General features: G+C 38.5%; 1 protein-coding gene across 18 annotated transcripts in view; it reads right to left on the reverse strand.

Annotated features, from left to right (window-relative positions):
- Positions 1–13,889, reverse strand: part of PPFIBP2 (PPFIB scaffold protein 2) — a 216,838-nt gene that overhangs the window by 161,317 nt on the left and 41,632 nt on the right. For 17 of the 18 annotated variants that reach the window (XM_078148356.1, XM_078148357.1, XM_078148359.1 and 14 more), the window contains one exon: positions 6,682–6,783. The exons of the other annotated variant lie outside the window; for it this stretch is intronic. In XM_078148356.1, coding sequence (XP_078004482.1) covers positions 6,682–6,745 — 64 coding nt within the window. In that variant the 5' untranslated portion in view covers positions 6,746–6,783. The remainder of the gene's footprint in view (positions 1–6,681; positions 6,784–13,889) is intronic. 18 annotated transcript variants of the gene reach the window in all.

Consider the following 13,889-nt stretch of genomic DNA (forward strand, 5'->3'; position numbering starts at 1 on the left):
TTGGAGACCGTTTATTTAAAGAGCAGAGATAGGAAATTACACTAAAAGATTTAAACCTAGATCACATTTATGAATTTTTAAAACATATATAATGGGAGCCCAAAATAGCAAAAACAGCATGCCAAATGTGACTCCCTTAGAAAAACTCCTTATGGGGGCAGCGAGGTGTCACAGTGAATAGAGCTCTGGCCTTGGAGTCAGGAGGACCTGAGTTCAAATCCAGCCGCAGACACTTAACACTTACTAACTGTGTGATTTTGGGCAAGTCACTTAACCCCAATAGCCTCACCAAGAAAAGAAAAAGAAAAACACCTTACAGCATGGGATAAAGGAGGCCTATCCATGGAGCCAGGGATGACAAAAAAGCAAGAGATTAAGTTCTGTGATATTTAACAAGAACTACTTCAGCTGGGGAATCATTGTGGCCCAAGACGGCTCTTTTAGTTTTCAGAAATTGAAAGATTTAAGGCAAGTGATAGCAGACAAGAGCCATGAGCAGCTGGATTACTGGTACCTCTGGAGTAGGTTGATGGATCCAACCACTAAAATCCAGCCATCTCTTGGCATCAGCTCAATCTCCCCCCCAAGTTCCTTCTCTGCTCCCTTGCCTTGCTTTCTCTCACTCCTTCAACCCCACCTGCCTCTTTGATCTAGCTTCCAGTTTTCCAGCCTGCCTTAACCCCTTCCTCTCTGGTTCCTCTACTTCTCTTGGCTTCTTCTCCCTTACCTAATTACCCTGACTTACCAGCTTCTTCTGTGAAACCCTCTGCTGATAACTTGCTCTCCTGTTCAGGAGCCACTTGGGAAATTGCAGCTCAAAGAATCCCAAGTGGACAGCTCTGAGATTCCAGAGCTGCCTATATGGGCTGGCTGCAGCTCCTTCACTTTCTCCTTCTTCCTCTCCTCCCCAAGTCTCTGCCTTCTTACTGCCCCTCTGTCTCCACTGAGAGACTGAATTCTCTCAAGGCAAAAGAAAAACCTGAAGGCATTTTTCCTCTATAAGAGGTTGCCACCCATGATCGCAGAGGGTATGCAGTGTTACTCAGACAGCATGTTCCATTCAGCTCCACTGATCGTTGTACTTGGAGAAGAAACACTCCTAAGTTTGATGAGGATCCAGCAGCTGTGGTCACTCAATTTCAAGCAATTTTTAGAGGTTTCATGGGGAGATGTTATGGATCTAAAACAAATTCACTTTCCTTTGGGAAATGACAAGCTATTATAGATGCAATGAAAAGGCTAGTTTTGCAGGTAGGTCAGCCTAGCTTTGGCCTGTAGAGGATCCTAATTGGAATCCAAAAGATCTTGAAGATTACATCAAATTAAAAAAGGCTAGAGAAAACTTACTTAGAAGAATGAAAGAGTGTTTGGTTAGACTGGAGAACTGGGATAGATTTAAAGGAATTTTGCTCAAAGAAAGAAAATCTTTTTAAAAATTTTATTTGTAATTTATGGAATACAGCAAGCATTTCCATAACATCGTACAATAAAAAAGATGATTACACCAAATCTACTGTGCATACAACTTGCTATTCCTTTCAAGTATACAACAAAATTGTCACATAAATTTCTTGTTTTTCTTCCCTCCCCTTGACATCCCCCCACTACCGCCTTAAGAGACAGCTACATTTAGACACAAATAGACATACACACACACACACACACACACACACTTATTCTATATACACTTCTATTTCTGAATTCTTTCTCTGGATGCAAATAGTGCCTTCTTCATATGTCCTTTATAGTTAATTTGGGTATTTATAATAGTCAAAATAACTTATTTGATCAAAGTTATTCTTAAAAGAATATTGCTGTTACTGTATACAATGTTCTCTTTGCTCTGCTCATGCTGCTATTCATTATTTCATGAATGTCATTCCATGTTTTTCTAAAATCATTGAGCTCATCATTTCTTATAGCAGACTAGTATTCCATCATCATTATATACCACAACTTGTTCAACCATTCCCCAATTGATGGGCATCCCTGTAATTTCAGTTCTTTGCCACCACAAAGAGGGCTGCTATCAACATTTTAGAACATTTAGCTTTTTTTCCTTTTACTCTAATTATCTTCAGACATAGCACAAGTAGTGGTACTGCTGGGTCAAACGGTATAGGTAGTTGAATCCTCACTGGGCATATTTCCAGATTGCTCTCCAAAATGGTTGAGTCAGTTCACAATTCCACTAACAATGAATTAGTGTCCCAGTTTTTCCATATCCCTCCCAACATTTGTCACTTTCCCCTTCTTTCATTTTAGCCAATCTGGTAGGTGTAAAATAATATCTCAAGGCTGCATTAATTTGCATTTCTCTAATCCAAGAGTGGGGAATCTGCACTTCAAGGACACATGTGGCCCTCTAGGTCCTTTCAGTCAAAGGGTTGCACTCAAGGACCTAGAGGGCCATAATATATGTCCTCCAGGTTGCAGATTCCTCACCCCTGCTTTAATCAATAATGGTTGAGAACATTTTTATATGATTATAAATTATTTTGATTTCTTCATTGGAAAACTGCCTGTTCATAATCCTTTGACCATTTCTTAGTTGGGAAATAACTTGTATTCTTATAGATTTGACAAAGTTCTTTACATATTTTAGATGAGACTTTTATCTGATAAACTGTCTATAGAAAATTTCCCCCAATTTTCTGCTTTCCTTTTGATCTTGGCTATATTTTATTTATACAAAACCTTTTAAATTTAATGTAATCAAAATTAACCATTTTATGCTGAACTTTGCTCTCTGTCTCTTGTATATTCATAAATTGTTTGCCTATCCATAAGTCTGATAAGCTATATGTTCCACATTCTTCTAATTTTCTTGTAAAATCTCTCTTTACATCTAGGTCATTTTGATCTTATCTTGGTAAATGGTTTATGATATTGGCCTGTGGCCACTTTCTGCCATACTGCTTTTCAGTTTTCCCAACAATTTTGTTTTTTACCAAATAATAAATTCTTATACCAAAATCTTAAATCTTTATATTTGTCAAATACAAGATTATTATATTTGTTGCTGTAAATTACATGTCTGTTCCATTAATCTACCTTTCTATTTCTTAGCCAATACCAGATAGTTTTGATAATTTTACTGGCTTATAAGACAGTTTAAGATCTGGTACTATTAATTCTCCTTTCTTTACACTTTTATTCATTATTTTCTGTAATATTCTTGACTTTTTGTTTTTCCTATGAATTTTATTATTTTTTTCTAATTCACATTCAAAGTTATAATTACTATTTATGAATTTCCCTCCATCTTAATTTAGTCACTATTTTCCTTCTCAAGCTCTCTTTTCACTCTAACCCATTACCTTATCTTCTCTCCTTGGTCCCTTCATTGGAGTTTGGGGTAGCCTGGCTCAGGAAGGAGAAATAAAGACAGAGAGACCCTGACCTGGGAGGGTATCACTGCCTGAACTGATGGAGGCTGCTATACCTCACTGACCAGGCCATTCTCCTCAGATGACTCCCCCTCCCCAATGATGAAGTAATGGTGACTGACTAAGGACTCTGGGTCCACCCCCCTTACATGAATGTCTACCAGTCAGGGTTGCTTTTCACTTGTCACGGGAGCCAGAGACTCCTTTTTGTCTCTGATCACCAAGAGACCACTGACCATTCATTTTGTGATTATTAGATGGCCTAGTTAATATGTTGATTTTTAACACCCAGAGCTATGTCTCTCAGAATTTTATTCACAACAGTGCCTAGGTTTCAATCCTAATAGACTGAGTGGATGGTATTGTCCTCCACAGTAATAGGGAAGATGCCAGGGGTTGGGTGGGTGGGTGGGGTTTAAGGAGTAAGATAATGAGTTCAGTTTTGGACATGGTGAATTTAATGGCATCAAGTTCAAGATTCTGAAAGGGATCTGGAAATGTGAAATTGTACATCAGCAAAGAGGTTACAGAGATATGAGAATCACCAATGTAGGGATGATCATTAAATCCATGAAGCTGATGAGATCACCAAGTGGAGCCGTATCAAGAGGGTGAAGGATATGGTGAATGCAATTCAAGTTCCCTTGTGAGTTATTAGCTTCTAGATCCCATTATGGGTAAAATCTGTGTTTGAGTAAAAAAGACACTGTGTAGACTGAGCAAACAGAAAATTGGGTTCCTGCTTGCTTCCAACAGAGTAGGATGATCCAAATCATACAAGCAGGACCACAATGTCTGTCCACAAAATCTGAAAAATCCACACATTCCTAAATGTTCTTTATTTTCAAGCAAAAAGTTAACAGTTCCATTTTAATTTCCCAGTACTCCTTAATGCTAGTGCCTTCTCTCTGTTGATTATTTCCACTTTATCCTGTAACATATCTTGTTTGTACAGAGATGTTTAGATGTTGTCTCCGCCATTAGACTGTGATTAAGCTCACTGAGGGCAGGAAATGTTTTCTGCATTTCTTTGTATCCCTGGTGCTTATGGCCTATAGTAGATGCTTAATAAATGTTTGATGACTCACATTTCCTGTTTAACAAGAGTAGATTACTCAGTGAAATTCTTGCCTTCTAAATTATAATCCTATTAATATTTTATATTCTGGAATTTGGAAAAAGAGAAGCAAATGTCAGTGACTTTGTCAGGTAATTCTAGAAAGAGAGGAAGATCTTTAAACCCTCAAACTAATTATACAAAAGACCAAGACTTCCCCAATCCTAGGACATAAACTTGCTGGAATAGGGGTCTGAAGCCCTTGATACACCTAGGGGAGTTCCTGGGCTTGTTTTGCTTGGCCTCAAAAGATAAGGCTAAGGACAATATGAAGAAGCTGTAAGAGAGGCTGATTCCAATATAAGAAAGAGCTGCCCAACCAAAAAGCTATCCAAGATATAAAATGCAGAATAAAAACAGGAAATTATATAAGGCATCAAAAAGGGCAAGATCAGTACTGCCTTAATATAACATAGAATTTCAGAAGTGGAAGGGAAACTCAGAGGTCTTCTAATCCAAATCTAAAGCATAATCAATCAATGAATTGATATTCATTAAGCACTTACTATCTTCCAGGCAAAAACAAAACAAAACCAAAAAAACAAAAGAAAAGAAAAAATGGAACAGAAACACCACAGAACAAACTAATAAAATCAATTGACTTTCAGTAAAACCGCAAGATGTAAAATAAACCCACGCAAATCATCAGAGTGTCTGCACATTCCCAATAAAACCCAGCAAGCAGTGGCAGTAGCAGTGGTACCGTGGAAGACAGGACTGGAAATCTCAAGATCCTGGTTGGTTCAAGCATAGTTCTGCTACTAATTATATAACCTTAGGCATGCAGTACAGCAGAAAGAACAATGCATTTAGAGTAAGATGACCTGGATTCAAATCTTGGCTTTGTTACTTGCTAACTGGGCGATCTTATTCTCTGTGACTCAGTTTCCTTATCTGTTAAGCAAGGCTGGTGGACTAGATGACCTCTAGGTTTTTTTTTTAAGCTCTAATTCTATGTAATCTTATTATCCAAAGTCACTTCTCCTTCCATTGTCTCAGCTTCCTCATCTGTAATATGAGAGGGTTGGCCTGAATCAGGAGTTCTTAACCTTTTTAGTGTCATGGAACCTTTTGGCAATCTTGTGTAACTTATGAATAATGTTTCTTAGAATAATATATTTAAATGAACAAGGGAAATCAATTATATTGAAATAAAAATGAGATTTTTTTTTCTTTCCACCCAAGTTCATAGATCCCCTGAAATGTGCCCACAGATCCCTAGAGGTTCCATGAATGCCATGTTAAGAACCCTGGACCAGATGCTCTCAAAGGTCATGTCTTGCTCCCAGATTCTCTGATTAAAAGTAGGAGATTCTGCCGTGTTCACTTGGCCACTGCTTTGTACTGACTCCTAAGTTTTAGAAACATTTTCATAAAGGGTTGAAACATGAAGAGTGTTCTGGGTAGGCCTCAACCTAAAGAATCAACTAATCTGAGAAATTCACAGAATGATAAGCATTTCTACCGATCAGGGTTTTTTTTCCCCTACCATATTGCTTATATTAAAGGACCTAACTGGTGAATGAAAGCATAGGCTACCAAATATAGACTCTAACTAACAGTTGGCTAAAATTGGAAACAAAATGAGGAAAAGAAGATGCCAAACAGCTGGGCAGACAGAGAACTTGCAGGCTGACTTTCCCCACCCATTATGAATCCAACAAATTATTGTCACTAGATTGCAACATCAAGTGCAATTTAGAATTCAGGACTCTCTGAATACATGCTATGCCCTCAGCACTTAATTTCTTCTGCTTTGAGTTTCCTTTAAACAGAAAAATGGTGTTTTTAAATACATTACTTTTTTTTTTATTTTGGCCCTGACCTAAGATTTCATTGGTAGGGAACTTCCTGTGACAATAATCTCTCCATTAATGCAGGTCTGCAGCTTATGGTCTTAAAGAGTTGCTTGGAGCACTGAAGTTAAATGACTTGCCCAGGGTCACACAGCCAGCATGTATCAAGAGACAAGATTTGAACTGAAGTCTTTCCGATTCCAAGGCCAGCTCTCTATTCATAGTGCCACAATGCTTCTCATATACATCATCATCATCATCATCATCATCATCATCATAAATGCCTAAAAATTAGGCATACTTCATGCTTGTGAGAAAACATTTTAAGCATTTTGTAAATGATCCATGTACAGCTATATTGATTCAAAAGCAACCCTACCCGCAATAATCCCATCCATCTGCTCCAGGGCAGCCTCCAGCATGTGACTGGCATCTGACGCCATGGCTGCTTTTCAGCTTACTTAGTTTCTTCCTCTTATTTCTGAAAAACAGAGCATTGAATAAAGGTATGATTGGCATAAAACTCCAAAGCCCGCTTGGATGAATTCACATTTTGGGCCTTTAACATCATTGTGAATGAGCAATCACTTAGGCAACAAGCATTTATTAAATGTCTACTGTGTACTAGGCACTGTACTAATCCCCAAGAATTAAAAAAAAAAGACATAAATTAAACAGTTTCTGCTCTCTTTATCTTCTATTAGGGGAGATATGTAAATATAAGTGTGTGTGTGCATATATACACACACACACAAATACATACATACTTATATATGTATGTGTGTATGTATGTATGTATGTATATATATATACATATAATCAGATACTCTTTTGCCTGGCATTTTTATCTGCCACATTGCTGGGAGAATTGCACTGAAATTTCTATGAAGACTGTAAATAAAAGTAAATGTCATTGGTAGGCACAGTTAATGAACTTGAGAGTCAGAAAGACCTGGATTCAAATTCCATCTTTGATCCTTAGAAAGTAGCTAAATGGTACAATGAATAGAATGCTGGAGTTGGAATCAGGAAGACCTGAATTCAAATTCTATCTCAGACACTTATTAGCTGTGTGACCCTGGGCAAGTCACTTCGTCTCTCTCCCCCTCAGTTTCCTCATCTTTATAATGGCGATAATAATAGCACCTACACCACTGAGCTGTTATGAGGCTCAAATGGGCTAACATATGTAAAGTGCTTTACAAACCTAAAAGCACTATATAAATAGCTATTATTATTTATATATATGATATACATATAACATACATACATATATATACACACACATATATGTATATATATACACACACATCTATATACGTATACACACACACACACACACACACACACACACATATATATATACAAATATATATATAAATACTTTGCAAACCTTAAGATGCTGTATTAGTCATGGTGGTTACTCATGATATCTATGATAATCATTATCATAGACTTAAAGCATTAGAAGCCATTCAGTTTGATACTCTCATTTTAAGATGAGGAAACAGGCTCAGACAGGCCAAGTAACTTGTCCAAGGTCATTCAGGTAGTGAGAGGAGGGGTTTGAATCCAGATCCTCTGACTTCTCATTGAGTGCACTTTCTACGGTACGACAACCTTGTGATCATAACCGAGTCTCTGAGCCTCAGTTTTCTTATGTCCATAAAGTAGCGATAATAACAATAGTAATAGTAGCAGTGGACTATAGTGTTTTAAGCCTGGCAAAGTAAGATAGAGTATTTCATTTGATCTTTGTGATCCTGTGAGGGAGGTGCTATTTTTGTCTCCATTCTGTAGTTGGAGAAATTGAGGCTAAGAGAGGTTAAAATGACTCACCCCACAGCTAGTAATAATTTGAGGTGGATTTGAACCTACGTCTTCCTGACTCAAGTCCAGCACTCCATCCACAACACCTATAATACCTATTTTGTTGTTGTTCATTCATTTCAGTCATGTCTGACTCTTTGTAATTCCATTTGGAACTTCCTTGGCAAAGATACTGGAATGTTTACTATTTCCTTTTCCAGCTCATTTTACAGATAAGCAACCTGAGGCAAACAGGGTTAGGTGATTTACCCAGGGTCTCACAGATAGTAAGTGTCCGAGGCCAGATCTGAACTCGGGAAGATGAGTCTTCCTGACTCCAGGCCTTGTGCTCTATCCACTGTACCACCCACTTGCCTCAAATAGATTAGCTTTCCTCAATTTATAGCATTCCTTTATTTTACCATATCTGGCCTTAAAGAGTTGGGAAAAAAGGAAAGATGTTTTCTTGTATATTGTTTAGATATTATTGCTTTACTTTAGATTTTATTGATATGTTTCATTGTTTTTATACAACAGGCATTTCCCAACAAGCACCCAATCACGCCCATCCACTCCTGCACATTTCCTGAAAACAGTGAAAACCACCAAATATTGTAGCCATCTTCTACTTTTTTAACATTTAAAAGAAGACTGCGTCTTTTAACTTTGATAGTCCAGGACATCTTTTCTTATATTTGGTTGAGCTTTGCCGATTTTTAGTGCAGTTGTGTTTGACCCTTTTGTAGTCAGTGTAGACTAATCTTTTGGCTTTGTTTTCTTCATTCTGCATCATTTTCTACAACTCTTCTCACATTTCTTGCAGTTTTTACTATCCATTATTCCTTGTGTCTAGAATTTTCCATAATGATGTGACATTTATCATGTGCTTTAAGGTTTGCAAAGGTTTACAATCGTTCATTTGACTTTCCCAACAAAACCAAGATCTCAGAGAATGACAGAACCATGTACTAGGACCTGGTTAGACCTACAACTAATAAGAAACACCCTCTGCAATATCTCCAACAAATGAATATCCAGTCTCAGCTGAAGACTTCTAGGAAAGTCACTAGCTCTGGAAGCATCTCATTCTACTTTTGGATGGTTCTACCCAGGGTCACACAGCTAGTAAGTGTCTGAGGCCAGGTTTGAACTTAGGAAGATTAGTCTTCCTGACACCAGGCCTAGTGCTCTATCCACTGTACCACTTAGCTGCCCTAATTATCCACAAACTCACTTTTTACTAGGTGTTCTGTGGAATCTCTTTGGATAGTAATTGGTGCCTGTGCAATATCCTCTGTCCTGTAAAAAGTCCCTCCATATTTTCACCACCAGAAAATCAATGAAAGTTTAAATTGCATATCAATGATATCTTCTACCAAAGTCCTCTTCTGATGCATAGAACAAATGCACTTTGAAAGTCCTCCTGAACCTTAAAAAATAGCCTAACCCAAATGGCAGAAGAGGTCCAAAAAGCCAATGAGGAGAAGAATGCCCTAAAAAGAAAAATTGGCCAAATGGAAAAGGAAGTCCAAAAGATTACTAAAGAAAGTACTTCCTTAAAAATTAGAGTAGAGCAACTGGAAGCTAGTGACTTGATGAGAATTCAACACACTATAAAACAAATCCAAAAGAATGAAAAAATAGAAGATAATGTGAAATATCTCATTGGAAAAACAACTGACCTAGAAAATAGATCCAGGAGAGAGAATTTAAAAATTATTGGACTGTCTGAAAGCCATGATCAGAAAAAGAGCCTAGACATCATCTTTCAAGAAATTATCAAGGAAAACTGCCCTGATATTTTAGAACCAGAGGGCAAAATAGAAATTGAAAGAATCTACCGATCTCCTCCTGAAAGGAAAACTCCCAGGAATATTGTAGCCAAGTTCCAGAGTTCCCAGGTCAAGGAGAAAATCTTACAAGCTGCCAGAAAGAAACAATCCAAGTATTGTGGAAACACAATCAGGATAACCCAAGATTTAGCAGCTTCTACATTAAAGGACTGTAGGGCATGGAATGTAATGTTCCAGAGGGCAAAGGAAATAGGATTACAACCAAGAATCACCTACCCAGCAAAACTAAGTATAATCCTTCAGGGGAAAAAATGGCCATTCAGTGAAATAGAGGACTTTCAAGCATTCTAGACCATAACTGAATAGAAAATTTGACTTTCAAATACAAGACTTAAGTGGAACATGAAGAGGTAAACAGGAAAGAGAAATCATAAGAAACTCATTAAGGTTGAACTGTTTACATTCCTGCATGGAAAGATGATATTTATAACTCATGAGACCTTTTTCAGTATTAGCGTAGTTGGAGGGAAAAAATTATATGTGTATATATATATATATATATATATATATATATACACACATACATATATATATATATATATATATATATACATATATATGTATATATAGATAGATAGATAGAGGGCACAGGGTGAGTTGAAGATGAAGGGGTGGTATCTGGAGAATAAAAATAAGGGGTAAGAGGATTATACTGGGAGAAGTAGAAAGAGAGAGGTAGAATGGGGTAATTATCTCACAAAAAACAGAAAAGGAAAAGTTCTTACAGTGGAGGGGAAACAGGGGAAGGTGAGAGGAAATGAGTGAAATCTTATTCTCATAGGATTTGGCTTAAGAAGGGAATAACATACACATTCAATTGGGCATGGAAATCTGTCTTAGCCTACAGGAAAATAGGGGGAGAAGGGAACAAGAGAGTAGGGGGATGATAGAGAGGAGGGCAGATTAGGAAAGGGGGTAATCAGAAGCAAATACTTCTGAGAAGGGACAGGGTCAAAAGAAAGAATAGAATAAATGGGGGAGCAGGATAGGATTAAGGGAAATAGAGTTAGTTTTTCACAATACGTCTACTATGGAAGTGAATGGGATGTCCTAGTGAAGACTTCTCAGTGTAATTAAGGTAATGAGTTCAGAAGGTAGTGTGAGAAATGAACTCTTAGAAGTGAAGGCTCCTCAAAGGGTCAAATAATTCTTGATTACGACTTTCAAAATCCTCCCCCACCCAGACCCTGTTTTTAAGCACTTAACAGCAAGAATAAGTCCTGCCCCACCCCCCAACCTGAGCTGTTTGTCCTTGGCTTTGAATTTCGTACCTGGAATGTAAGCCCCACCTCCCAGTTAAGGGGATAGGAAGAAACTTTCAAGCTTAGAATGTAAGCCCACCCCCAGTTAAGGGGGTAAGGGATAGTGGTGGGTGGAGACTAGTTTTCATGGTGGGCAGAGATTTGCTTTTATAAGGTGGCCCCTGTTAGGCGGTCTCTCTCTCTCTCTCCATGTGTATTGGAGGAGCAGATAGCCATCTCATGAGATTGTAATAAAGGTAACCTTTGCTTTCCACCTTGAGAAGTCTCTGAGCTTAATTTGGGTTGGGGTCGCTATCCCACACAGAAGTGTTTTGCATAACTGCACATGTATAACCTATATTGAGTTTCTTGCCTTTTCAATGAGGGTGGGTGGGGAGGGAGGGAGAAAATTTGGAACCCAAAGTTTTAAAAATACATGTTTAAAAAAATGTTTTCACATGCAACTGGGAAATAAGAAATACAGGAAATGGGGTACAGAAGTCTATCCTGCCCTACAGGAAAAGAGAAGGGGAAGGGGATAAGAGAAGGTGGGGAGAGACAGAAGAGAGGGCAGACTAGGGGAAGGGGTATTCAGAACGCATGCCATCTTGGGGTGGGGGGAGGGACGAGATGGGGAGAAAATTTGGTACTCAAATCTTGTGGAAATGTTGAAAACTAAAAATCAATAAATTTATATTAAAAGTAAAAAAAAAAGTCCTCCTGAGCTGGACAGGCTCCAAGTGGTGGCCTAGTGAAAGCTATTTGTCTATTGGCTGAGGACCAGAGATATTCATGACTAGTCTAGCCACAGGGTGATACACTTTTTTAATCATAACACCTACCAAAGACTTAGTAATAGTAATAACAGTATAGAATGATGAGAGACAGTGTGGCACAGTGGATACTGAGCTAAGCCAGCTGTTTAAGCCTCTGACACATACTGGATGGAACTCTCAGTAAGTCATTTAACAGCTCAGTGTAATCCAAAGAAACCTGAACTCAGAGAAGTTTGGGTTTGAGCAGACAGCAATCACTTTATTATTGTTTTTGAAAGAAACTCCAAAGTGACTGAGCCAAATCTATAGCTGAACAGTAGTCTCTGACAAAGGCTGAGTCAGCCTTTGCTTAGAGACCTCCAGAGGGGAAGAATGCTTTACTTCTTGGGGAAGATTCAAGGGACCGTTCCACCTTTGGGGAGCTCTAATTGTTAGCAAAATATATCTTATATTGAGCTGAATCCTTCTTCTAACTTCTTCCCACTGTTCTGAGTCTTGTCCTCTGAGGACAAGTGAAACAAAATGCAATTCCTCTTCCACAGGGATAGCTGTCACTACCCTCCCTACCCCCAAACTCAATCTTATCTTCTCTTATCTAATCATTTCTAGTTCCTTTAACCAGTTCTCACGTGAAATGGATCCCCAGTCTTTTCACCTTCTTGGCTGTTTTCCTCCTGACATAATTCAATTGTCAAGATCCTTCCTTCCTAAAGCATGTTGCCCAAACTCCCTCCATCTACTCTTCGATCCAGTGACATTGGTACCCTTGCTGTTCCTCACTCATTTGTAGTTATTCTAGGTTAAAGTTCGCAAGACTAATATATTGGTGGCTGAACTTTTCTCTTAACTGTTATAATTTGGATAAGTTGCCACCAGCTGCGAACCATCCTGGGTACGTGACCTTATCTAAATTGGATGATGATTTCCAATTTATCCTGTATAATTCTTGTTTGTACACAGTTGTACCTGCATTAGGTTGTGAGTACCCTGGGATGTTTTTTTGGCCTTTCTTTGTATACCTATTACTTTCTCTACCACGCTACTCAGCTCCATTCTCTTTTTTTCTTAGGGATGGTTAGTGGCTGGTTGCCAGCAGCTGGCCTTTTTGCTGGGCTACCATCTTGGTCTTTCTTCAAGAACTATCAAAAGCACATTATAGCTTTCAGCATTTACCTTAAAAGTTGCAAGTGATACTTTAAGGACGGTAGGCCATGCCAAGTCCCCCAACTAGGATGCAAATGGTTATTCTTCTCACTGCTAGTCCATTGAGCATAGGCTAAAGAGAATCCTAGGTAACTTTGCAAGGCCCTTTACTGGACTCAGAAATGCATCCCACCCACTCTAGCCTGATTAGACATGGAGAAAATGACTCTGGCATTCAGAGTTCTATGGCTAGACTCTCATGTGGCTGGTTCTTAGACACCATCCTTCTTCCACAGGTATCTTGGCATAGCATCAACACCAAATTTAGTACTTCCTAAGAAAGCATAAGTACCTGTTGATTGAAGGTCCCCAGGGTCATATATGCAGAGACAGCCTGCAGCAGCGTGGGTGGTAGAATGCTGGATTTGGAGTCATCAAGGCTTAGGTCCAAAATTACCTTTGATATTTGCTACCTTTATAACCTTGGCAAGTTGCTAACCTTCTGGGCCTAGGTTTCCTCATCTCAAATGAGGAATGAGGGATAATAATAGCACAAAATTGTTCTGAGGATCTTAGGAGATAAGGAACATGAAGTGTTCTGCAAACTTGAAAGCATCACAGATATGAGTTATTATTATTACACCCTGTCTTTTCTTTCCCACAGTCTAGAAGTGATAAACATTTCCCAGGTCTTTTGAGTGGATAATTCAAGGAGTTAGACAGGACCCATTAACTGGGCACCCACCAAGAAAAGCAATGAACCAG

The sequence above is a fragment of the Phascolarctos cinereus genome, unplaced genomic scaffold, assembly GCF_003287225.1.
Source record: "Phascolarctos cinereus isolate Bilbo 61053 unplaced genomic scaffold, phaCin_HiC Scaffold_9;HRSCAF=440, whole genome shotgun sequence".
NCBI lineage: Eukaryota > Metazoa > Chordata > Mammalia > Diprotodontia > Phascolarctidae > Phascolarctos > Phascolarctos cinereus.